General features: G+C 38.2%; 1 protein-coding gene across 8 annotated transcripts in view; it reads right to left on the bottom strand.

Moving 5' to 3' along the window:
- Positions 1 to 27007, bottom strand: part of NETO1 (neuropilin and tolloid like 1) — a 127627-nt gene that overhangs the window by 12913 nt on the left and 87707 nt on the right. For 2 of the 8 annotated variants that reach the window (XM_039236396.1, XM_039236402.1), the window contains exons 8-11: positions 10763 to 10876; positions 3628 to 4186; positions 2582 to 2656; positions 131 to 1843 (exon numbers count right to left, since the gene is read on the bottom strand). In XM_039236396.1, coding sequence (XP_039092327.1) covers positions 2596 to 2656; positions 3628 to 4186; positions 10763 to 10876 — 734 coding nt within the window. In that variant the 3' untranslated portion in view covers positions 131 to 1843; positions 2582 to 2595. Of the gene's footprint in view, positions 1 to 130; positions 1844 to 2581; positions 2657 to 3627; positions 4187 to 10762; positions 10877 to 27007 lie in introns of those variants that run through there. The other 6 variants (XM_039236401.1, XM_039236398.1, XR_005529118.1 and 3 more) reach the window with 5 other exon arrangements.

The following is a 27007-nucleotide window of genomic DNA, read 5'->3' as shown; positions in this document are numbered from 1 at the left end:
ATGATTATGTGTATTGACTTTTTTCAATATAGGCTATTCAGAATTGCTTTGACAATTCTTTAATGTTTCTATCATAAAATTTTATTTTCTTTCCCAAGTAATTTTTTTGTAACACATATGAAATTGAATTCCTAACAGGGATGTATGCAAGTAACTCATCTATGGGTCTGTAAAGCCAGCTTGGGTCACAAACTTTGAACTGTGCTGGACTAGATTGCTTTGCTATTAGAAAGACAGAATTCTATAGAATTCAACAGTTTGGGAGATGCTGGTAAGCAGATTGATAGTAATTCTGATTTTTAACGTTTATTTTCTAAGAATACACATTCGATAATTAAAAAGTACCATTCACTAAATCAAAGTTTATAGAGTGTGTATATAATTCAACAGCAAGTAAATATATCATATGGTTTTACTTTATTTATATTAAACACATCATGATTAGTAAGCTTTCAGGTAGTATTTGTGTGCCTCAGTATGAGAGCAACTCAGAATGGTATAATGTGGGGCAAAGGAGGACTTGTGATTTTAAAGCACTTAAAAAGATTTTCCTATTCTAAAAGGAGAACATACTCCATAAAATTTTCAAGATCAAATTTTAGAGAAGTAAGCCTCAATACTAAAAGACATCCTAGAGCCTAACAGGTAGAAAGAGTTGATATAAAGTGTGCACTTATGTAAGTCTGGTGGGGTTTTTTTTCATCACTCTAATAGAAGAAAACATTTTTCTTAACTCAAGTTAGGAAGTTATTATACATTTTTTATATATCTTTATATCAAAATTACAAGTAGCAAGCATATGACACAAAGGAATGTAAGTGTAACAGCAGTACTGAGGATGCATGCTTTTTACAATGTGTCTAATAAAAAGGATAATTTCCCAACTCAAATATCCAGTACTGACATGCAGGGTAGTTTCTCACACTGTCAATTCAGTCATACTGCTAAGTGCTTCATCAAAAAAACATTTCTATTGAAGGGTATGAATGGTAAAATACCTGATTTCCAAAAACGATTTCTGAAACTTAGTGTCTTCCTTTGATATAAAACAAAAAGGAAACTGGGGGGGGGGGGGGGTTGGGAAAGACCAAGAAAAAAAATGAGATGTTTCTTATTGCAATCTAGTTATTTTTACTCAAGACTTTCAGCTGCATTTAATCAAAATACAACAATAGATGGTGAGAGTCCACAAAACCTCTAGCTGGTGCTCCCATGGTCCATATTTTCACTTCTTAACTGTAGCACGTTCAAAATCACCCAGGAGCGCACTATTCTCAAGTAGTCTATCTAATGAAAACAATGTACATGTAACATAAAGTTCATCTGAAGTCGTATTTTTCACATATCACACAACGTACAATCATATAATGAGGACATAAAACAACATGGAAACGAAGTGAAACTAACAGCAAAAATAAACATTGGGGTAGTCTGAATCAGGAACTAATTTCGTCTTCAAGTTTCCGGTAAATCTCAAAATGTATTTAAAAACTAAGGAGCACTTGGTGGCCAGCAACCAAATTACGAAATGAACATATCATGTGCAGCAGGGGTGTCTTGCCGAAGGAATAACAAATGTCTGTAATTCTTAAGTTTGGATAAAGGCAGTGGAATGAATTTAGAAATACGTCCACTTTTCACAATTCACTATAGAATTTTCTTTTCACAGTCCCCATGTTTGTATAAATAGTTCTTCTCTGAAAATAAAACACAGTTAAAACATTTTCTCCCAATGAAAAAATGCATACAAATACACCAATTTATCAAGGTACTATCGAGCATGGAAATGCATTCACCTAATTCAAGAATAGTTGATAGGCTTGAAGTGTTTTGAAGAGTTTAGCTGTCAAGCAAATTTAATTGGAGACAGATTAGTCCAATATAGATACAGATTATCAAGTGCTAAAAGTAAAGCTGCTATGATATTTGATCACAAAATAGATGTACACACAGACCACTAGTATTTATGGAACATTTGCATTGCTAAGCATTCAAATTTTATATCATAAAATTTGATTTCATAGATTTTGACATAACATGCTGCATTTAATCTTGGTGAAAGAAGCTACGTATTCATGCAAAAATAAGAGTGCACAAATTGTAGAAGTACCACCAAATACTTAGTGTATGAGTCTGAGTAGAATACTACCAAATGAAATCAATAAGGAAATTACCAACTTTATATATTGACTTCACTTATATTGAGAACAACTCAATTCTTTTTATGATGAGAAACTTGCATTTCTTCTGATCCTTTAAAAAGAGTTTACTAGGCTTTGGATTTTAACTTTAGAACATGTAAAATTTAACTTCCTAATTTAACATCCTTTTTAATGACACTGCAGAGCACAATGCTTGATGGGAAGAAGATGAATACTGATTTGAAAGATAGGTATACGAAAAATCGTAACTCCGTTAGCACTGAATCCATTATATTTCTGGTTATGAAATATTATGAAACATATATCTCAAGAAATTATGAATAAAGAGCACATTCCCTAAAAAATCAACAAGACAACTGCAACAAAACGAAACAAAACAGAGTACAAGGTGGGAGAAGGAACCAAGGGCATTTGCTTACCTTGAATTTTCTTTTTAGACCCTAGTTGTGTTGTATTCAGATTCATGTTTGCTTAGAGACCCAATGAGGCAGAACCTGGAATGTTACGGCTATTTCATTCAACAAAGTAATATTTGCACAAAAAATAAATATCCATACAAATAGTTACTTAAAAACATTCCTAAAAATTCATAAAACTGTGGAAATAGGTTTCTTTTCCAACAGCATGCAAACATATTAAATCCACTAAGGTTCTGAGGGTGCATAATGAATTGCAAAAGTATGTACATTTATAAAACAAACTAAATGATAGTCAACATGCAAAATAAAACGTATGTATTTTGGACTGGGGGATTTAAAATAGTTTTTTTATCTAAATTAAATTTTCTTTCCTCAAAATTTTGACTGATTTTATGGCTAATAATTCAATACAGATAATAGTATCTTTCAGTTAAAAGGAAAATGAATCAAATGTTGCTACTATTGCTTTCTACATTTAAATAGAAATGTTTTGTATTTTAGCATACCATACTATTCTATGCAATTTGTAACGTCAGTATCATGTGCTATGTAGAAAAAAGGATTTTAGTATTTTCATTTTCATACAAAAAATAAAATACATTATATTGCAAAATACGTTATTTTTACATTAAAATTATTCAACAAGATGGGTTAACCATCTTGGTAAGGCAATTACTTCCACATATTGTTTCATCTCTGAAAATATATTAAATGTTGATGAGAGCAACAATTACGACTATGTGGAAGCAAATTAGCAAGACATCTTTACGACAGAAATTAAGACCATAATCTGTGTAGAAATAAGTGAAATATCTTTGGTCTGTGTGTGCTCACACACAAACACCTATGTGCGTCAACAGGGTTTAGGAAGGGCATGGATAGCACTGGAAATGAAAAAGGCGAGGAAAAAAAAATCGAGATACTATGGCTTGAATCGTTAATAAAAAGAGAAAGTGAAATATGCAGATCAAACTAGAACACAACATTCTTGGAGGCATTTCGGTCCTCAGGTTATAGTGGTCATCAAAAAATCTACTGATACTGACCGCTGCACGGCTTTGTCGTGTCTGGACAGCCTGTGACTCGTCGTGGGCACCTCCTCAATCTCGTCGATGTCACAGGCATCCGCGGCATCCTGCGAGTAGTTGTGTTTCATGACGAGGATATTCCTTCTGTTCATGGGCGGGATGAGGGGTTTGATGGGCTGGGGGGGCATCTCCGTCAAGACAGAGGCATCTCTTGTGCTGAGGTTACTGCGGCTGCCCTTTGTACTGGACACCTGTGACCCACAGTGGTGGTCGTGAACGCACTTGGACGAGGATCTCCGCAGTTTGTGGTAGTTTTCAAAGTCCTCGGCCACCTCTGCAAAGTCAGCTGGAGCTCCTGCCCCTCTCAGAGTGCATAACTCATAGTGCGGAGGCTCAAACACCTCCTGGAAAACTGTCTGCTCAAAGTCCGATTTCCTTTGGACATATTTTTTACGAGGCTGTTTGATCTGCACAATGACAGAAATGATAATAAGGATGATCACAATGCAGGAAGTCACGCCAATGACAGTCCCACTGCTGTTGGTGAGCTGGTCCAGCAGGCTGGCTTTCCTCTTCTCTACAGGTTGAGGAGAGTGAAAACAACAAACAAAACAAGAAACAATCCACCGCGTATTAATATGGTAGTCAAAGCGCAAAGGGAGAACTTTAATAAGAAGTACGCTCAGCACGGAACCCCTTTAGAGGGGAGCACGTCTTCAGAAGTAAACAGAACGTTTCACTTTTCACGAGGGCCCTATCTTCCACCTGAGAGACAGACCTCCCACTGCCCAGCATCCCCACCTTTAACATCAATGCACGTGCGGAGAAGGTGTTGGAAGGCCTTTGGCATCACATTTGGGAGTGGATTAGTAATGTTAACGACAGTCAATTATTTATTTTCCTTCTCATTGGTGTAAGGAAACGTCCCAACCTCTTCCACCAGTGGAAACACAAACTTACCTATATCGTTTCGAATGTATTCCTGACATGGTTAATTGAACTCAAAATAATAACGCTATTCTGACATCAAAAGGTAATTAAATTTCATGACGGACACTTCTGGAATGGTGCATGATACCTTCTGTGGGCCTTTTCCCCAGTGAAACAACCATAACTGGTAAAATGGATTTAAATATAGATAGATAGATGATAGAGAGATAGATAGATAGATGATAGATAGATAGATAGATAGATAGTTTCTGGAAATTATCTTAATGGAGACAGCAAATGGAAGTACATTTATTCAAGAAAATTTACTAAATTTCATTAAGAACCGTGAAAGTCTGCCCTTTAAACCCACTTCTCCCAACCCCACCGCAATTCACCATGATGGACCCTTACTTAGGGAAGTTTCAGACAACTGCACAGTTTCCTCCGCCTGACCCTTGCCTTCTAGAGCTACAGTACCCCCCCTTGAGAAGCAAACCACTAGCACTTCTCACCACCCCACTGAATCCCCAGCGCAGGCAGGAGACGCTGAGTTTGCAAGGCCCCCATTCCCCCCTCAGCCCCCCGTTGGTAGGAAAGAAGGTCTCCAGCAGGGACAGCAGGCTGGGAATGTTTGGCTCTAATTACACTTGCTCGAGCTCGCTCATAGCGTTGGTCTGCCTGGAGAGGGAAGCTGAGAGACCAGAGGTTAACCCCCGCCCCCCCCCCCGCAGTACCCTATTCATAAAGGAGGAGCGTTAGTTCAAGAGAAGTAGGTCACTGCCCCCGCCTCCCTTCATTGCTCAGAGCAGTAATGTAGACGTTTTGCCCACAAAGAGAGGTAGGTCAAGAACAAAGAGCACCATAGCTTTCTCCAAAGAAAGTTACACTTTTAGGCACAGTGTAGAGAAGTTCAAGCCTAAGGATCTCAAAAACAGCAGACATTTTCTGGTAACAATTAAGAGGAGACTCTCAAGCTCCTCAACAGCAACCAGGCCGACCGGAGAACAGGGACAAGTTTAACAGAAAATGTCAGGAAAATAACTGGTAATTTAGAACACATCATAAAGGCTGACTTCAAAGACCAACCCCACGACAGAATGGAATTGAATTGGAACAGATCTCGGAACAAATGATACTCCTGGGAACTGTCCAGAGTAACAGGACAATCCTTGGGCACTTGGGGACTGAGACGAACAGCTGGGTGTGATACCAACCAGACAGAAACGCCACAGGGAAAGGGCGGTCAGAGAGCACCTGACTCCACCATGACCATCTGAGACCGCGGCATGGGCTCCGTGCAGCAAATCAGGGACAGACATCACTGAAACAGGCCAGCCAAGTCTATGCTTACAAACACGTAAACAAGAAAACAGAGGCAGCAATAAGCCCAGGGGACGGAGAAACCAGCGTCTAGAATTGCTACCGTACATTATTTAACATGAAGTTTTCTTTTTCTTTTATTTATTTTATTTTTTAATGTTTATTCTTTTTGAGAGAGAGATACAGCATGGGCAGGGGAGGGGCAGAGAGAGGGGGAGACACAGAATCTGAAGCAGGCTCCAGGCTCTGAGCTGTCAGCACAGAGCCTGACACGGGGCTCGAACCCACAAACTGTGAGATCATGACCTGAGCCGAAGTCAGATGCTTAACCGACTGAACCACCCTGGCGCCCCTAACATGAAGGTTTCAAAAAAATATCACAAGGCATGTAAAGAAACAGGAAAATGCAATTCCTACATGGGGGCAAAAAAGCCTTAGAAAGGGCCAGACATGAGAGTTGGCAGACATCGAGACAATGACTGCAAAGCAGCTGTTATAAAATATGTTCGAGGAACTAAAGGAAACAATGGTTAAACAGGATAAAGAAAAATATGAGGATAAAGCCTCATCACATGCAGGAGAGCAATGAAGAAACAGAAATTCTCAGGGGCGCCTGGGTGGCTCAGTCGGTTGAGCATCCGATTTCGGCTCAGGTCATGATTTCGCGGTTCGTGAGTTCGAGCCCTGTGTCGGGCTCTGTGCTGACAGTTCAGAGCCTGGAACCTGCTTCAGATTCTATGTCTCCCTCTCTCTCTCTCTGCTCCTCCCCTGCTTTCTCTCTCTCTTGAAAATAAATAAACATTAAAAATTAAAAAAACAGAAGTTATAAAAAAGAAAAAAGTAAAAAATCTAGAGTTGAGCAGCATGGTCGCGGAAATCAAAGCTTCATTTGAGTGACTCAGTGCTACATTTCAGCCGGAGGAGGAAAAGGCCAGAAAACCTGCAGATAGATGAAGGAACATTATGCAGTCGAAGAAGACTAAGAAAAAAGTTGCAGGAAAGTGAGCAGAGCCTCAGAAGAATGAGGCAAACCATCAATGGCACTAACATCATGGGATAAGAGCAAAGTAGGAAAGAAAGAAAATAACAGACATAGTCAGATACATGAATAAAGGGTGAGAACTTCCCAAATTTGATGAAGAAATCCACATTGAAGGGTTTCAACAAATTCCAAGTAAGATAAATGAAATGATACCCACACTCTGACATATGAGATTAAAGATGTTGAAACAGGGAATTTTGAAAGCAGCAAGGGGGAAATGACTCATCACAGAGAACAGAATCCCAATCAGAGTAGCAAGTGATTTATCATCACAAATTTTGGAGGTTAGAAAGCAGAGGGATGACATATCTAAGACGCTGCAGGCAAAGAACAAAACAAAACAAAACAAAAACTGTTGATCAAAATCTAATATCCAGCATAACTAACTTTTAAAAATGGAGATGAAATAGACATCTCCAGGTAAAGAGAAATAAACATCATTTAATGCCGAAAGGACTACATTAAGGAAAATATTAAAGGAAATTCTTGGGGTTGAAACCAAGAGATTCCAGACAGTAATTCAAACCCACATGAAAAAAGTAAGTAGAAAATGAATTAAACAGACAATACTGCCGATAAAGGCAATTATATACATAACTACCAAGGACAGTACAGCTGAATATATATTCTACCTCCATCCATTCACTTTTTAAAAGAGTAATATCATATGTATAAAGGGGCGCCTGGGTGGCTTAGTCGGTTAAGCGTCCAACTTTCGCTTAGGTCATGATCTCACGGTTCATGGGTTCGGGCCCCGCGTCGGGCTCTGTGCTGACAGCTCAGAGCCTGGAGCCTGTTTCAGAGTCTGTGAGTCCCTCTCTCTCTGACCCTCCCCTGCTCACGCTCTCTCTCTCTCTCTCTCTCTCTCTCTCTCTCTGTCTCCTAGAAATAAAAATATTGAAAAAAAAAATCATATGTATAAAATTATACTGGTGGGCCTTTAACTTGTAATATATTTGGTATTAATAGTACATGTGAGTTTAGTAGGAGCGGAACTCTCTTGGAATAAGGAAATGTTACCAGACGGTAATGTGAATTCCCAAAAAACAAAGGGAAAGAATCAGAAGTGGCAAAGAAGATAAATTCATATATATTATATGAATATATACTTGCTCTAAAATATATATAAAGTGATAACAGTGATGTATTCTTTGATTTGTAACATACATAAAAATAATACGTACAACTGTGATAGGTAAAAAGGAAGAGAGAACAGAGCTATATAAAAATAATGTCACTGGGATTAAATTAGTATAAACCTGAAATATATTGTGAGAAGTTAGGCTGTATGTTGTAACCCCTAAAATAACCACTAAGAAAATAACTCCACAAATCCATTAAAAATCACTAAAGGAATTCAATGTTACACTGGAATATATTCACTCAGTGCAGAAGAGACAAATAAAGAAGAAAAGAGGAACAAAAACAAATACATGGGACACAGAGGGGGCAAGAAAGTAAAACAACCATTGTAAATCCAACTACGTGTCAACACCAGCTTTAAATGAGTCGATTAAGCAATCCAATGGAAGGGCAAATATTTTCAGAATGATCAAAAAGTGAGATGCAACTATTTCCTCTATAGGAGGCATACCGTATATTCAAAGACATAGATGGGCTGAAACCAAAAGGATGGAGAGGGATTGCAATACAAACTGTATTTAGAAGAGATCTAGAGTGGATGTGCCTAACAGACAAAATACTTCGAAGCAAAAAGTTATTAAAAACAAGAACACCGTTTTATAATGATTGATAAAAGGGTCAGTCCAATAGGAAATTACAACAATTTTAAACATATATGGACCCAACAACTAAACTCAAAAATACATAAAATGAGGGGCGCCTGGGTGGCTTAGTCGGTTAAGCGTCCGACTTTCGCTTGGGTCATGATCTCGCGGTTCGTGGGTTCGAGCCCTGCGTCGGGCTCTGTGCTGACTGCCAGCTCAGAGCCTGGAGCCTGTTTCAGTCTGTGACTCCCTCTCTCTCTGACCCTCCCCTGCTCACACTCTCTCTCTCTCTCTCCCCTAGAAATAAATAAAACATAAAAAAAAAATTTAAAAAAATACATAAAATGAAAGCTTACAGAAGTGAAGAAAGAACAGTTCAACCATAATCTTCAGCGAATGTTTTAAAAATAGATAAAACACGGTAGGAAATAAAAACAGAAACGGAAGACTTGAGCAATGCTATAAACCTACATCTGTAGAACAATCCACTTAACAATGGCAAAATGCATTCTTTTCCAGGGCACAGGGGACAGTATACAGAACACACCGTATGTTAGTCCATGAAACTGACTCCAGTAAATTACAGGCATACCAGGTTTTATTACACTTCATCTTACTGTGCGCTTCACAGATACTGTGTTGTTTTTAAAACAAAACTGAAGGTCTGTGGCAACCCTGCATCGAGCAAGTCTATCAGCACAATTTTCCCAACAGCATTTGCTCACTTTGTGCCTCAGCGTCGCATTTTGACAATTCTCGCGGTATTCCAAACTTTTCCATTATCATTATATTTGTTATGGTCACCTGGGACCGAGACTTTGACTTGCTAAAAGGATTGATGATGGCCAGCACTGTTTATTTAGCAAAAAGTATTTTTTTAATTAAGGTATGCACATTGTTTCTGTAGATATACCGCTCTCGCACATGTACTAGACTGCAGAATAGGGCAAACAACTTTTATATGCATTAGGAAATCAAAAAAATTGTTTGGCTCGCTTTATTGTGGGAGTCTGGAACTGTGTCTCTGAGATGAGCCTGTGATAATAATCGAACCTGTAAAGGTGTGTTCCCCTCTAAAAGAGAATGAATTAGAAATCAAACTAGTGGTTTTGGCACCTGGAGAAGATAAACCTGAAAGCTCATAATGCATATCCATTCACATTCTCTTGCATCTGCTCTCAGGCTGAACAGTCCTTATACATGGGGGAACCAGTCCCATTAGGCTAATAAAGCTTATAACTACCAGTCATCAATAGTACCAGTTTAAGATTCTACCGCACAAATCACTTAATTTCCTATCCATCCATTCAGAGTGGCTCCTTGAATAATCATCTACTCCTACCATCAAAATAACTGAGGCTGGGTATGCCTTTCTCATTAACTACGTCAACCACGGCTACCATGCTGATTCCTGTCTGCCTCTGTCCACCGAAGATGGTTTAATGATGATAGTGGACTTTGAATGTGACAGAGTTAATTGCCTGTTCCTTTTTCTTTGCAAATCTGTTCATATTGAATGTGAATAAAAGACTATACCTGGCATGTTCAACTTAACTAAAACAGGGAACATTCATGACCAAGCCAAGGATTGCTATCTACACAGACAGATCTGTGTACACAGGCTAGAGAAGGGAGTAGGGGTGCTGGAAGGTATTTTCATTGGAAAGGAAGAAAAACATTTTGGTAACAAAACTAGAAGTCGAGCTAAATGGCTGGGAGTACCTGAAAGCACAAATGTTCCTTTAACGCACTTGACCGCTAGAGTCTGTGCACACTATCCGATGGAGATAGTGGAAGAAGGGAGAAGTGCAGGCAGAGGTGAAGGGCACCAGGTCTGATAGGAAAAACACACTGCACTAGAAGCCTCATGTCCACTCCATGGCCTTGCAGGCTCTACTAAGATGTCTCTAATGAACATCCAAGTGTCAAGGGTACTCTACTATGCGTTTATGAATTCAGAAACTTGTGGTGAAAGCAAAGAGTAAGGCTTGCAAATGAATGATCAAATATACATGAAAATTGAAGCAGTCTATAGACAGTCCATTTTTAAGTCTAACACATCCAAACACTGTAATAAACTTCTTCCCACTCTACGGGCAGAGGAATTTTGCAAATTTTAAGAACCGATCATTACCTTTACAATGATTTTCGTCCCAAGGGTACACACAGTTCTGGAGCCCATTGCAGACCAGTGTATTGTTAATACACATGTTACTATGACAGAAGAATGTATTGCCTTCACAGGGGGCTAAACAGAAAAAAAAAAAGAAACAAAGAAACATGTTATAACTGTGATTCAGTAGTCAATCACTCAGAATACAAATCTAAAAACAAAAAGTTTAGGATGAGAGTTTGCCATCAAACTGAGATAAGCAATCCGACATTCCATTCTCAGGTGCTGCCATCGTGGTCACTATTTCCTGTGCTGGCAACAGGGTGGGCACTTCTCTACATGTGCTTAGCCTATAAGGCCAGCACAAGAGGGTTTCTATCATAACAATGAAGTACATTATCTATATGGGTTCTTTTTTTGTTTTAACTTGGTGCATTCATTTAATAAAAATAAGTGCCTACTGCATGCATAACATTATGCTTTACACTGGAATTCTGTATGAATACATTTAGTTGTATTATGCAAAAAGTCTTAATGTAATTAATTAGTATAGAAATCATTTTGTAAAGCATATGCTTACAAAATACTAATGAAGAAAGTATATATTAAACGAATCTCTATTGCATTATTTCAGCATGTGAACAAATCAAAGAATGTCATGGAAATTTGGAACAAGGGAAAATTAATGCTGAGCAACATAAGAAAAATATATATTATTCCCATCAACATTTAACATCTACATGGTGATGACATTAACCTATTTTCATGTATTTCACACATTCTCACACCTTTATGAACAGTAGTCCATGATCTCCAGATTACGAGGCTCACGTAGGGTGCTGGGAGGTAAAGTAAGAATGCCCAGAAGGTACACAATACAAAGATATGAGAAATAGTATGAATTTAATGTAGCAAAGTATAATGTTAGATAGGACTTCAATATTAGGAAAATACATTTCTTTATATACCCAATACTGAATTGGGGATTATAGTTCACAGACTGTGCTTTAATTTTTTTTATGTTTTATTTATTTCTGAGAGAGAGAGAGAGAAAGAGAGAGAAAGCAGGGGAGGGTCAGAGAGAGAGGGAGACAGAGAATCTGAAACAGGCTCCAGGCTCTGAGCCAGCAGTCAGCACAGAGCCTGACACGGGACTCGAACCCACAAACCATGAGATCACGACCTGAGCTGAAGTCAAATGCTTAACCGCCTGAGCCACCCAGGCACCCCACACAAACGGTGCTTTAAAGCTAACTTTTGTTTTTAACTTCATAATGATCCCACATATCTTATAAAATGTGATTTTAGTGTTCCATGGTTCTTTTGTTCAGTAATCATTCTAAGATCCTTTTAAGGATGAGTATCCTAGGAAAGCATATTAGATACAAAACACATACTTTACAGTGGTTAGAAAATCAATCATTAAAGATTTATTAATGATCAGTGATGTCTAAGTGCCACAGTCATGTTTTAATGACTTTTTCACCTTCAAGACTATACATCAACAGGTATTTTAGAAAGTTACCTTTTTTAAGTGCATTTGCTTTATTAACCAAAAGTGTCAGGCAAATAATTTGCTTAAGGCAACTTAGGATATTTTAACCCTCCTAGAGAAATCCTAACCAAAAGAAAAACAAAAAACCAAAACCCAAAACACAAAACAAAAAAACAAACAAACAAACAAAAAACCAAACACTAAGACTTGAAAATCAGAAACATGGTTAAGATACAGCTAACTCAAGCAAAGGGATTCCTTCTGGCTCTCCACGTCCTTCCCCTACCTTGCTTTCCAGAATAATTCCTTCTTTCCTTGACTTGAGTTTGACCCTATGGTCTTAAAGTCTGGCTATAGATTTAAAAAGATGCAATAGTCATTTTGGGGAAAATACACATTAAAAGGTAGAAAATATGCAGAAGTCAATTTGAAAAGAAAGTATCACGTTTAACATGGGCTAGTGACTTGTTAAGCATCACGTAAGCCTTTTATAACAAACTTTAATGATCTGCTCTTTAGTGAGGAGCTAAATTTAAATTTCTGTAGTCAACCATAATGGCTCTTGCAGAACAGATATGGTCTATTGAGCAGATAATGACTGTTGTCAAAATGTGTACACAGAACAAGAAGGGAGTTTTCTGCGAATGGAGAGGCTATAAAATGCTTTAGTGAAAAAACATAAAAAACGTCCTTAGAGACTGTGGTAGTTCTGAAAATAGAATAAAATTATATATATAGAAATATATAAAATTCATAGTTATTGGGGTGCCTGGGTGGCTCAGGTGGTTAAGCAGCCAGCTCTTGACTTTGGCTCAGGTCATGAGCTCATGGTTCTTCCCGAGTTGGAGCCCCCGTGTTGGGTTCTGCGCGGTCAGTGCAGAGCCTGCTTGGGATTCTCTCTCTCCCTCTCTCTCTGCCCCTCCCCTATGCTCAAAATAAATAAATAAACTTAAAAAAATGAAAATGCAGTTATCCATGAAGTAAAGAATTATCTTTAAGAGAGCGTAACTACTTACTGCCCTTCCAGGATGAGATGGAAAAATTACCCCAACTGCTATTAAGTAGGAGGTGTCAGCTTTGACAATTTTAAGTATGTGAATAAAAATGACTCTGCATTCTGTAATTGAATGAAGTACAACAGAATACTGGTAAGAGCACCACAATGTGAATTCCAAATTCTCCAGATGTGATTTTGTTTTTATTTCTGCTGCTTCAGTTATGAACATGTCTTATAAACGACAAACCCATGTGCCAGTATCCGTCATCTTTAAACACTGGCGATTTAACTAGTAATGTGACGGGTAATCTGGACTCCAATAAATCACATTCCTGACACACTTCTTTACATCCAATGATTAGGCAAACGTGCCGCTTAACTGGGATCATCTCGCGTTTTAAAATTTTTATTATTGCAGGTACTAGTCCATCTCTTCTTTCTTACTATTGACAGTATTTACAGAACTGCTACGCAAACAACAAAGATAAAAAAGCAAATCTTGCCCTGGCTAAGAAACAAATGCATTACAACTTATACTCCTTGAACAAAAATAAATTTTGTTTCATAGACAACGGCAAAAGTAAGATAGTGGCTCTTGAGTCTTCTTGCTATTGTATGTCTGAATATTTCTCTCATATAAATGCAGATTTGCAGGGGGCCTGGGTGGCTCAGTCATTTAAGTGTAGTCTGACTCCTGCTTTCGGCTCAGGTCACGATTTTACAGTTCACGAGTTCAGCCCCAGCTCTGCGCTGCCGGTGCAGATCCTTCTCGGAATTCTCTCCTTTCTCAAAATAAATAAATAAACTTAAAAAAAAAAAAAATAAATGCAGAAATGCAAAGGTTCGTTAAAGATTCTTATTTCTATCTCCTGCTGAAAAGATAAAATGGCACCTTCCTGCTTCCCAAAGCAGGCTACGTTCTTCTTGTGTTTTCAAGATCTGGACACACTCTGCACACCGACCTTCTTTCCCGTAACCCTCAGCACACACCTGTTCCCCGTGGCTCCGTGGCCAAACACGGTACCTTCTCTCTCTCTGTCCTGGAATATCCTTTCTCCATGCTGTTACCCAAATCATATCCGCACCGTATTGTCTGTACAGTTTTGAAATATTACTCCAAGCTACTGAGAGAATTATCTTTTTCTTAAATCCTATCATACTTATAATTTTTAACAGAGCTTAGCACTTAGCATATGCTTCTCATCTTTCCCCACATGTTCTTTGAGACTAAGGGCAATGCCTTTTAAAATCTGTCGTTTTTAATCTTTTATATGGTTTAACGTTTCTAGGTTTATGGGAAATGTTCCACAGATGCGTTTAACTGATTACTGAGCAAAAGGTTAACTCCATCCGGGGCGCTACCTGAGTCTCCCAGAAAGAGGAAGACGAGAACAGGTATGTCGACTAGTGGAGACTAACCTTCCCTCCAAGTGCACTCGGACTTGTGATGGACTCAGAGACTATATCTCAGCATCATTTCCTTGGCTCTCTGATGATTGCTGATAAAGACACATTCTCCCAGTGAGCAGAGGACTCGTTCTGCTTAGAGCTTTGATGTACATTGTCACAAGCTCTTGCCTCTTAAAAACCAGCTTCCTTATTTCCTAAAATTACCTGGAAGAAGCTCAAGTGACGGGTAGGATTTACTCACAAAAACGTGGCAGCTAAGGAAACGATGCTCGCGGTTCAGAGTACCTCACATGCACAGTTTCCATGATCAGAGAGTCTACTTATTTCTGGAAGGAGGTTTTCTGTTGTTATCAGACTAGCAAATAGGGCTTCCTATTGGCTTTGGAAAATGACACGGAAGGAACTCTGCCCATGGCTTTTTGTCTCTGAACTCCTTTTAAAGTGTGCTTAGGTACGATGACTACAGCTCTTTCCATCTCGCTTCGGTAGAAGGGTTTATGGAATGTCACCATTTTATTACCCAGATGCATTGCTGAGTATTTATTCTTAAGGAAAGAAAAGACAGAAACTAGTGGAACATTCTAGTCAGCCAAAAGAACGTCGTGTGTGCAAGCACAGTGTTGCTCTTGATTTCATAACATATCCTAACAGTTAGGAACACCTAACTGTTCCTTGCACCAACACAGATACATTTGGCAAAGCATTTTTTTTTGGGGGGGGGGCTATGTAGGAGACTGGGATGGAAGGGTCCTGACAATACTACTGTGGGCAGAGCTGGGTCTTGGATGCAAGGAGTGATAATCCCTAAGGAAAGACTCAGTTATGACATCTGTAAAATGGGGATAAGGATAATACTTACCTAAGTGATTTAACAATGCACAGAACTTAGGATAGTGTCACTGATGGGTGTGCAAGCCACATATGGGTGTGTAAGTGTGAGCCGCTCTGGAAGGGGAACGTCGCACAGGAGCCGTGGATTCACAATGTCTGAGACTGAAACCCAGACCCATCACTTCCGGGTTGTGTGCACTTGAGCAAATGTGCCTTAAAACTCCCCAGTTTCAGTTACATCTACACCGGTGGGGGGGGGGGGGTGTGGAGGTGTGCCAATCTCATCTACCACCCACAGCTGGGAAAATTAAATGTGATCGATCCTTAAAAACTGTAACCGCTGTTGTCCAACGGTATAGTATAAGCACGTTAGCTGTTCTTGAATTACGATAATTACCCAAAATTAAATCAACAAATAAAACATACAGTGTTAAGGAGATAGAGAGTAGACCAGTTCAGCGACCTAATATTACATCTCCTAATTTGTAAAGTGAGGACAGTCATTCACAGACCTCTCGTCAACACTAAATGGGAATGCAGGTTGGGAAGAAGGGAAGATGGATTTCATACATAAGAGCGTGCATTAAACAGAGTCTAGAAAGAGGAGTTAGTTCTGCACGGAAGTGTTTACCCTCTTGGGTAACAAAAAAGCACAGCTGCTCTTTAGCTAATACAACACTGTAAGAGAAATAATCTAACTAAGTGGGTTGTAGCACGTAGATCTATAAGCTGTTACATGTAGGGGTAATATTTAAAATACGTAACAATCAGTTCTTCCTGGGACCCGACCAGGCAAAGCAGACGGACACGGACTGCCACAGCCGTCTGCACCAGCCTGGTAACAGTCCAGCTCATACTCACCTGTAAGAGACTGGGAAATAAAGTAGTGCATCAGGAAACATCACTTTCACACCAGTGTCTGGGGAATACTTATCTTCCCAGTTTCCCTAGCATATCTTTCTCCAAGCTGGTATTTTCCACAGCATCCATTATTCATGTACAAACACCCCACTGCAAATGCTCAGAGGACACCCCCCCTCTATAAGTCAAAAAGGGGCTTCAAATTATTTCTAATATTACGTGAAGTAACATAAGGCTAGGTAATACAAATACTGAACTTCACAGCCTGCAGAAATGAAGGTGTTTATTCCCTTTCTCTCTCAAAAGCAATTATATGAATTCAGTAATGTATTTAAATGTGAAGACAATATTCACTAATACACCACAAACCTGAAGCTCCAAGCTCTCTCTCTCTCTCTCTCTTTTTTTTTTAAATTTTTAATGTTTATTTATTTTTGAGACAGAGCATGAGAGGGGAGGGGCAGAGAGAAGGAGACGCAGAATCCGAAGCAGGCTCCAGGCTTTGAGCTGTCAGCACAGAGCCCGATGCGGGGCTTGAACCCCACAAACTATGAGATCATGACCTGAGCTGAGCTGAAGTCGGAAGCTTAACCAACTGAGCCACCCAGGTGCACCCTGAAGCTCCAAGCGCTTTGATTCTATGTTGCTGTAGTATTTACGTATAAAAAGGAAAAATAAAAAAGCAAGTCTATAAACAGTCTCCACGTTTTATAGGCAACTACACAAAAAAGACACTTTTTTTTTCAGTTTATGTATTTATTTTGAGAGAGACAGAGAGAGTGCAAGCATGGGAGGGGAAGGAAGAGAGGGAGAGAAAATCTCAAGCAGGTTTCGCAGTCTCAGTGCAGAGCGCAATGAGGGTCTTGAACTCATGAAACCGTAAGATCATGACCCGAACGGAAATGAAGAGTCGACGCTCAACCAACCGAGCCACCCAGGCCTCCCATTTTTTTAAGTTTATGAGGCACTTTTCTAAGATACGTTCAGGGCTTTCCTGAAACAGAGACTTGCTAAGTGATTTAAAGACCTTGGGGAGTATATTCCTTTGCTATACCCATGCCTGGTGAAGTTTAATTCTAAAATAGAAACAGCAAATAGATTGTATGCATATTAAATACAATGGCAAATGCAGATTTTAACAAGGTTTTGTACTGCTTTACAAGAAGAAGGTTTAGATGTATGAGATGGTTACAATACTACTTGATTCACAGGAAAACAAGACCATGAAGATACTATGCATTTTCTAACTCCAAATTGTATAGAGAAATATTCAGACGCCATCTTGGAAAGCCAAGACAAGAATAGATCTTAATGTTTTGGTCCCACTTTAAAATCAAGGCATATTTTTTTGAAGTGCTTAGTGATCTTATGAATTGAGGGTACTGAGTGACGCGATTTTCCGAACAAAGAAACACAATACACAGATGCAGAATTTGAGAGTATCTATGGGTACCTTAAACCCAGTTTTAAAATTTCAATTTAAGGTATCGTAAGTGGACACTTATCCAAATATTTCATGACAAATTCTTTGGAAACACAAAATGTAATGCAACATTTTGCTCTAGCAGGAAGAAATGTACTGTGGATTAGTAAGTAAGATGAAGAAGTATGGTGCACTTCCATATATCAGCTCTTGGTGAACCTCTGTTCACAGACCTTTTGTGCCATGGAGCCTATTTAACTTTATTTAATCCAGATGACCCCAACTTCATTAGTTTACCACTTGATACACAGACAAGAGCAAAAGCAAAAGCAAAATCCTTAGAAGTCTTGTCCCAGGGTTAATACTTTATAGTGATAGACTTCTTCTTTCTGAAGGGAGTAGAGAATAGTATGAGAAATTACTAAGGTATAAAGTTGGGGTTGAAATGAGGATACAGATCATTGTAAATTATAAAGCCTCACTCACAAAGATTCATATGGAAAATTTTACTGGAAATAAGCCAAACTGTCGACAGTGACTATTTCTAAGATATTCATAAGTTACACTTGGCTCTCATTACATAACTAATATTTAAAATATATATACACACACTAATGTATATATACATACACATATAGAGTTCTGTTGTAATTGGGAAAAATCTTTTAACTTTTCATGAAAAAAATGCCAAATATTATTTTTTAAAATATATTTTATCTTTCATATTTTAAGTAGTAACATAGTAGTTTTCACATCACATCTGTAACTAACTATATTATTTAACGCTAATTAGGAAACTTTGTATTTCACTGAATTCATTGCTTTCTTTTGGGTGGTTTTGAAATCCTCACATGTTCCCATTCTCACCACTAGGTGGCAGGCATGCACCATATTTCCTGAGATAGCATTTCGCTCTATTGTGATGTTAAAAATCCTACATGCCTCTGAGACATTTATACTTATATGTTGCTGATCTGTAAGAAACAAAAACTTTAGTAGAAACCACCAAAATAATTTTGAGCATATCTGAATTGGGTAAGGGAGGACAAGAGAAAGAATGGCAGTCACAACACTAAACGTAAAGGAAATTTTACTTAAAATTTTAACAAAGAATCATAAACCATACGTGCTATAATGCTAAAAGTCTATTCATGAATGTTTGATCATTTTTCAGTATTGTGCCATATGTTTATAAATACTGTTCCTACTTTTGTAATTAAATATTTTAATTTATAATGACTTTTTTAATGCCAAAAGTCACTAAAATTCCTTCTCACTTATTAGGGTCATTTATCCCTGACTGCTTTTTTTTATTATTATTATTTTCTTTTTTTCAGTTGTTTTTAATTCCAGTATAGTTAGCATACAGTGTTATATTAGCTTCAGGTGTACAATATAGTGATTCAACAATTCTATACATTATTCAGCACTCATCATGATAAGGGTGCTCTTTAATCCCCATGATCTATTCCACCCATCCCCCCGCCTATTTCAAACCTCCCCTCTGGTCAAACCTCCCCTCTGGTAAGCATCAGCTTGTTCTCTGTAGTTAAGAGTCTGTTTCTTGGTTTGTCTCTACTTTTCTTTATTCATTCCTTTGGTTTCTTAAATTCCACACATGAATGAAAGCATATGGTATTTGTGTTTCTCTGACTGACCCATTTCACTTAACCTAATACTCTCTAGTTCTAACCATGTCATCGCAAATAGAAAGATCTTATTCTTTTTTATGGCTGAGTAACACTTGACTGTATACATACACCACATCTTCTTTATCCAGTCATCCATCAATGGACCCTTGGGCTGCTTCCATATCTTGGCTATTGCATTCAGAAATCCACTAAATGTTGTCCTCAGGAAATGTTAAAACAAAATGGAAATTAAAAACTGGGAGATTTCTCTCTGAAACACTGATATTTCAAATACTTGTGCGCTGTGGTTAATAAAACTATCATTATTAGGTTAGTTCAAAGCCAAAGAACATGATACTTCAGCAAGAAAATCTGGAAACAGAAGTGATGCTTCATCTTATTTTTCTTTTAATAATTATATCATCTAAATAACAGCTCAAATGCTCCCTCACGTCTCCCAGCACCTGACCCAAATCTCATTCTCTCCATGCACATTCTCCTCCTTCTTGCCTCCCTCAGATTCTTCTAACTTGTTTCATGTGAAGTTTGTCAAAAGTTCACTGCCTGTGTGGGCGCTGCCACACACACACACACACACACACACTCACGCACTCTCACACACTCACATCACTGGGTCTTCTATCTCTGCTCATTTTTCTTCCTCATTCCTTCTCCAATCTGAAGTTGGAATGGAAATGGTCGCAGGAATGTATGGAGCAGCGGCAGGATAAGGAGACAGCTCAGAGCACATTAACATGTCCTTGCTTCATGTTTTGAATCCAACTTTTATCACCATTGAACACATTGATTTATTAAAACTTTCTGACAGTCGAGATGCTCCAGAGCCTACCACTCTCTGTGCCTGAGAGATGGAAACAGAGCTTACATTTATCATAAGTATGTAAATGTAATACATAGCTGCATTATGTATTTAAGTAATGAATTTATGCTAAAAAGCAAAATCCACCACACCTGGAAACTCAGTTACTTTTGTTCTCTAATAATTTTAATCGATTTAGGTGACAGAGGCAATTTTCCCTCTGCCTCTCAGAACACTGCGTGTGGTCAGGTCTCTAGGGCCGTCATGGGAGGCCCCTTCTCTTCTCTATCCAAGAGGATCTTAGTCAGATGCAAAGCTTCTGACCCTCTATTTTCTCCTGGGCTCAGCCTTCCAGCTCTGACTCGCATCTGAGGTCCATATTTCTAGCATACCAGCAAATTCTGACATCACTTCTCCACTTGGGATTCTAAGTACAATCTCAAATGAAACATGGCTAGATGGCACAGAAATAGTTATGAGCTTACTCCTCTTTAACCAGCCCTTCCCCACCTCATTCTTCCCTTCACACACTTTCCTGTTATTAATAAGGGCCATGACTTATTAATGTTAAGGCTGTTAAGGCTGAAGGGTTAGGGTCATTCTTCAGTCCTTTCTCTCTCAACACGCACATCCAAATAGCCTTTAGTTGTGTCAGCTTTATCTGTCTACCTATCTACTATCTATCTACTATCTATCTATCTATCTATCTATCTATCTATCTATCTATCTATCATCTATCTACCTGTCTGCCTATCTATCATCTATCATCTATCTATCTGTCATCTATTCATCCACCTATTATCTATCTACTATCCATTTCTAGTATTATCTATCTATATATTGATCTATTGATATGTGATCTATTTACTGATCTATCTACCATCTATTTATCTACCGAGAGTTCTTGTTGCAGTCTCCATTGGTACAAGTGGCTCATGGCCATTTTTCACCACCTGCTTTTCCATATCAGATATATGGACACAGCAGCCAAAGAAAAGTTGGTCATTTAAAAGTATAAATCAGGGGCGTATGGGTGGCTCAGCCGGTTAAGCATCCAACTTCGGCTCAGGTCATGATCTCACAGTTCGTGGGTTCGAGCCCTGCATTGGGATCTATGCTGACAGGTAGCTCAAAGCCTGGAGTCTGCTTCAGATTCTGTATCTCCCTCTCTCTCTGACCCTCCCCTGCTCACACTGCCTCTCTCTCTCTCTCTCTGAAATATATTAAAACATTAAAAAAATTTTAAAAAGTATAAATCAAACTATTGTTCATCCCTGTTTAAAACACTCCAAAACCTTCCTTTAAGAGATTGAATCTCAAACTCCTCAATACCCCTTATGCTCATCCAAATTCTCGACCCAGCTACCTCTTGAACTCCAATGTCACCCACCATAACCATGGCACACTGAGATCCACACCCTTCTCCATCATGTTCTACATTGTTGTTTTTCCAAATACTTATTAGGACTTAAATTTATCTTCCGTAATTCACTTACCTATGCATCATTCGTCTCCTCTCATAAAAACGTACGACAAAGGGGTTGTCTTGTTTACTGCTTTATCACTCGGGCTTTGAATAGCACATGTCATTTTGGAGGTGCTTAATAAATACCTATCGACTGACAGGTATCAGAACCAAAGTTCTACAACAGTAAGACAGACATGGAGTGCCATCTTCCCATTCAATCCGACAGTAATTTTAATTTGTAAGAAATAGCTAAACTTTTAAAAATGAATTGAATGGAAGAAAACAGCTAACACATCAGAGATATCAATTATGAGTAAGCATGTGAGTAGGAATTCAAATCCTTCAAAAACTGGATTCAAAAGCACACAGCTTGCTCGGTATTATTTTAATCATGATATTCTAATTCCAGAAATATATGATGTAAAAAAATAAATATATTTGGCCATCATAATTGTCCCTAAAACAGATGTTTTGTTTTTCCCCAAATAAGTGGAAAATTTTCCCCTGCCACCATATTTTAAACTTAAAATGGCCTTCAGGCTATGCAATTAGAGAAAATGACATTTTATTTGAAAAATGCTGACCAGATTTGAGGCCAGAAATAGATTTGTGCCTCTTCTCTTCATCTCCTTTATCATCTTCATATATTTTTTTTTGAAAGATCAATATCTGTCTCCGAAACTCTATGTTCCACTGTGACTCAGTTATCTGTCAAAATTTCCAGGAATATGAAGATGCATCTTAATCTCTTTTTTAAGTACAAGAAAATCTATTCACAAATTTCAATTTAATCCCACTTGCATTTATTAGATTCCCCCAATCTTTCTGCTAGAAATGCATACTGCTGCTGTTCCAAAAAGAACATCATATTACGAAAAGAAAAGCATCTTCATGAGAAAATTATATTCCACAGATAAGAGGCCATTTCTTTCCTCACATAAGACACAAGCCACGTCATGCTCGTATCCATTCTATTTGATTCCAAGAACGAACATATATTTTTATACTATAATTATAATGTCTGCCTTGGGTCAGCTACATGATGATTTATTCATTGTCTGTAATTAGATAGGACTATAATCACCATAAAGGGGATATTATATTTCTTTGGGGTCTGTAGTTTAATTATTATCAGTACTCGGACTTGTGTCTCAGGGTTTGCTCTCAGGACTGATGTACATGTCTGCAACAGTTGGCTAGTTGAGCATGCTGTTCTGTTAAAGATTTTATATTTGGTTTCACTGTCAAACATGCCAGGTCCCAAAAGTGGGAACTGAGGTAAATAATGATTAGAGTGGAGAGAAAAATGGACCATCATAACCTCAACTTTGTGATTCCCATAGTTCAAAGGCTACAATTCAGAATAATCACTTTCTGTCTCCGTACAACAAATAGATACAGTCTATTTTCAGTGATAGACATAAACTACAACCGCGTAAAGTCAAAATCAAAGAGATCAATAAGCGTTATCCCCAAGGAATCCTCCAAAAATTACAAGGAATTTACTGCCTTTGTTCTTGTCTACAAGATCCCTGGCAGACTGACAACTTAACTAAGACAACATTGATCTTAAAATTTTGATGAGGGGCGCCTGGGTGGTTGAGTTGGTTAAGCCTCCGACTCTTGATTTTAGCTCAGGTCACGATCTCACAGTCATGAGATGAAGCCCCACTTCCGGCTCTGCATTGGGTGTGGAGCCTTCCTGGGATTCTTATTCTCCCTCTGCACCCTCTTCTCTCTCTCAAATAATAATTAATAATAATAATAATTTCAATGAAAATTCTGCAAAATGTTCTGTCATTCAACAAATAAATAGAAATCAACATCATTTAAATAAAAAAAATTTTAGTCTAAAAACGATTCAAGAAAATTGATTTTAAATTTTGATTATTTCAAAACCTATACATCTGTAGACATACTTTAAAAATAACTTGAGTTAAATATTACTTCAAATGTTAAAATACTGCTGATAGTTATCTTCCTTATGGCACAATTGGACTCAATCACATGCTTAGAAAGGAGGAAGGGTAGGTGCCTGGCTAAACAATTTTACTTTATTATCCCTTGCTCAAAATTCTCATTATATTTGAGACTAAGAAACTCCTGACTATAAAAGTTTCAGTATGTTCTTATCCCATTAGTAGACACAATAGTTATCACCGACTATTTACCATTTGCTCTGTTTTGAACACATATATTTAAAGCTCACAGATGCTCTATAATCTCTCCTTCATTTTCTGGAAAAGAAATTGAGGCTTACAGTCAAGGTGTTATAGGTAAAAAAGGAGAGGAATTCATTGACGGTAACCAAATGCGTACTCTTACATATATTCTCATACTATTTTGATTTTTTTTTTTACCAATAAAACACCTTAAAAATTGCTTTAATGTTTATTTTTGAGAGAGAGACAGACAGACAGACAGAGTGTGAGCAGGGGAAGGACGGAAAGAAAGGGAGACACAGAATCTGAAGCAGGCTCTAGGCCCAGAGCCATCAGCACAGAGCCCAATGTAGGGCCCGAACCAACGGACTGCAAGATCATGACCTGAGCGAAGTCGGAAGCTTAACCAACTGAGCCACCCAGGAGCCCCTATCTTTTGACATTATTTAAACTTGAAACTACTCTAAAAAAGTTTATTTAAAAGATAAAATGTTTAACATTAGTTTTAGAATTCCAAACACATGCATACTTGCTAAAATTCTGTATTTACATATTTATGATGCATTCCTCTCTTGTAATTTTCCTATAGTAATAAAAATATTTAATTTTTAAATAATTTCATTATATAGAAAAAAAGGTATTCAGCAGTAGGGCATGAAAAGAACATATACTCAGAGACACCATTACCATTTGACATTGTGTGCCCTTGGTCTTCAAGTCAAATAAATTATTTTTTTCATAATTTTAGATGAAGAGTTTAACAGTTTAATAAAAACAAATAAAAAATAAGTAGGAACCTACTGTGGTAGGCTGAATAATGGCTCCCACAGATGCCCACATCCCAAGCCCCAGGATTTGTGAATGTTTCTTTATATGCAAAAGAGACTTTGCAGATGTGGTTAAAGACTTCAAAATGTGGAGATTCTTCTGGATTATCCAGGAGGGGCCAATGTAATCATAGGCATCTTTACAGAGGGAGCGAGGAGCAACAAGGGACAGAATGTGATATAACAAGGAAGCCAAAAGAGATGAGATATTACCTTGCAGGCTTTCAAGGAGAAAGAGCTACAACCCACTCAATGGGAAGAGCACAGCTCTAGAAAATGGGGCAAGTGAGGGAATGTACGCTTCACAGGGGCCTCCCAAGACAGTGACCCTGTTGACGCCATGGTTTCAACCCAGTGACATCTATTTCAAATAATAAATTCGTATTGTTTTAGGCACTAAATGCACTGTTACGGCAGCAATAGGAATGAAGCCAATATACCTACTTACACCTAGTAGCTAATTTCTCAGAGGAATCAGAACATGATCCACCAGCCCCTGGAGATGTAGCTATGGCCACACACCACCACAACAGGGGCAGGAAAGGTCAAAAATGGAAATGTGAAGAGTGAGATCTCTGAAGTGAATAGCCAGTGGTTTTCGACCAGAACACCCTGCAACTCATAAGTCATGATTCACTATGAAATGGTCAATAGCAGCATTTTCTAACTACTTACATCATTTAAAATTAGAGCAAACTCAAAGATTCACTCATGTCACCCAGAGGAGGAAGGACTGATGTCACCTCTGGTGCTCTAAGGTCATTAGAAACATGTAGGCTTAGCCATCACCATGCATTATGCCATAAAGAAGCCATCAGGTGGGAGTGTCTTGAAGGTAAAATGCAGAGAAATTCTAGTGTAGGTCATGGTGATTATTTAGTCTAAAGGAACAGGTCTTTAGATAGTGACCTGTCCTCACCTGTTGGCATAATTAACACCTTCAAGAAAACTCTATTGATTAGTTACCATTTTCTGACATCATAGATGAGTCTTAATTTTCCCAACATAGAAAAGAACATCTATATTCTTGTTTTCTTGGATTTACTAAATTTCTTTAGAAAGTCATATAAAAGTTATATTTATTGCTTTTAAAAAAAGGTTTACCAAAACAATAACTGTTCATTGTAGAAAAATCATAAAACACTGATAATCAAAGAACCTTATCACCTAAAATTAATCACTATTGCTACCTTAAATGGACTGCCTTCTACACACACCCATTACATACATAACAGACACTCTATATAAAATATTTACCTCATACGCTTACTAAACTATACTTGTACATGTATTTCACTTGATATTTGCTTTTAGAATTTTATTTTTTTCACATAACTCAATGTCTGTATCATTCTAACACAACATCTAAAGAACTGAAAGAATATATGCAGGTTCCAAGCCACTTAATTTTCTTTTTTTAAATGACTCTAAACATACTTGTCACTAATACATATATTTTTAGTTTAGGGCTTTAGATTAACAGGAGAGAGCATGCATAGTCTTATTTCACTACACCATCTACAAAATTGGGCATTTTATTATTGCTATTTTTTTAATAATTTGATAGATAAAAACAGGTCTGAGTCCTACTGGAATTTACATCTTTTTGTTCATTAACACAGGTATGTTTCCTATACCAAAAGGCCATTTCTGCTTCTCTATGAATTAATTTTTCATTTTGTTTGCCCCATTTTCTTTTGGTTTGCTTATATAATTTTCTCTAATATATCTTTATTCTTTTGTAATTTTTTTTTAATTTATTTCTAGGAGAGAGAGAGAGACAGCGTGAGCAGGGGAGGGTCAGAGAGAGAGGGAGATACAGACTCCGAAATAGGCTCCAGGCTCTGAGCTGGCAGTCAGCACAGAGCCCGACGCGGGGCTCGAACCCATGAACTGCGAGATCATGACCTAAGCGAAAGTCGGACGCTTAACCGACTAAGCCACTCAGGCGCCCCTTCTTTTTTAAAATTTTTTAATGTTTATTTATTTTTTAGAAAGATAGAAAGAGTGTGAGCAGGGGAGGGGCAGAGAGAGGGAGACACCGAATCCAAAGCAGGCTCCAGGCTCTGAGCTATCAGCACAGAGCCAAGTGCAGGGCTCAAACTCACGAATTGTGAGATCATGACCTGAGCTGAATTCAGACACTCGGAGGAGAGGGCAAGATGGCGGAGAAGTAAGGAGCTCCGTACTTGCACTCGCGCCCATACATCACACAGAAAAGATCCGAAGACATTGGAAACCTTACAAAACCTGAGAGATTGGGAGAAAAAAGACGCAGAATCCACTGAGAGAGCCTTCTAACTGGACTCCGGCTCAGAACACCCTGCGGGCAAGCCCCCGC

Source organism: Hyaena hyaena, unplaced genomic scaffold (assembly GCF_003009895.1).
Source record: "Hyaena hyaena isolate Hyena2069 unplaced genomic scaffold, ASM300989v1 scaffold_110, whole genome shotgun sequence".
NCBI lineage: Eukaryota > Metazoa > Chordata > Mammalia > Carnivora > Hyaenidae > Hyaena > Hyaena hyaena.
Note: the sequence above shows the minus strand (reverse complement) of the source record. Positions and strands in the feature narration are given on the sequence as shown.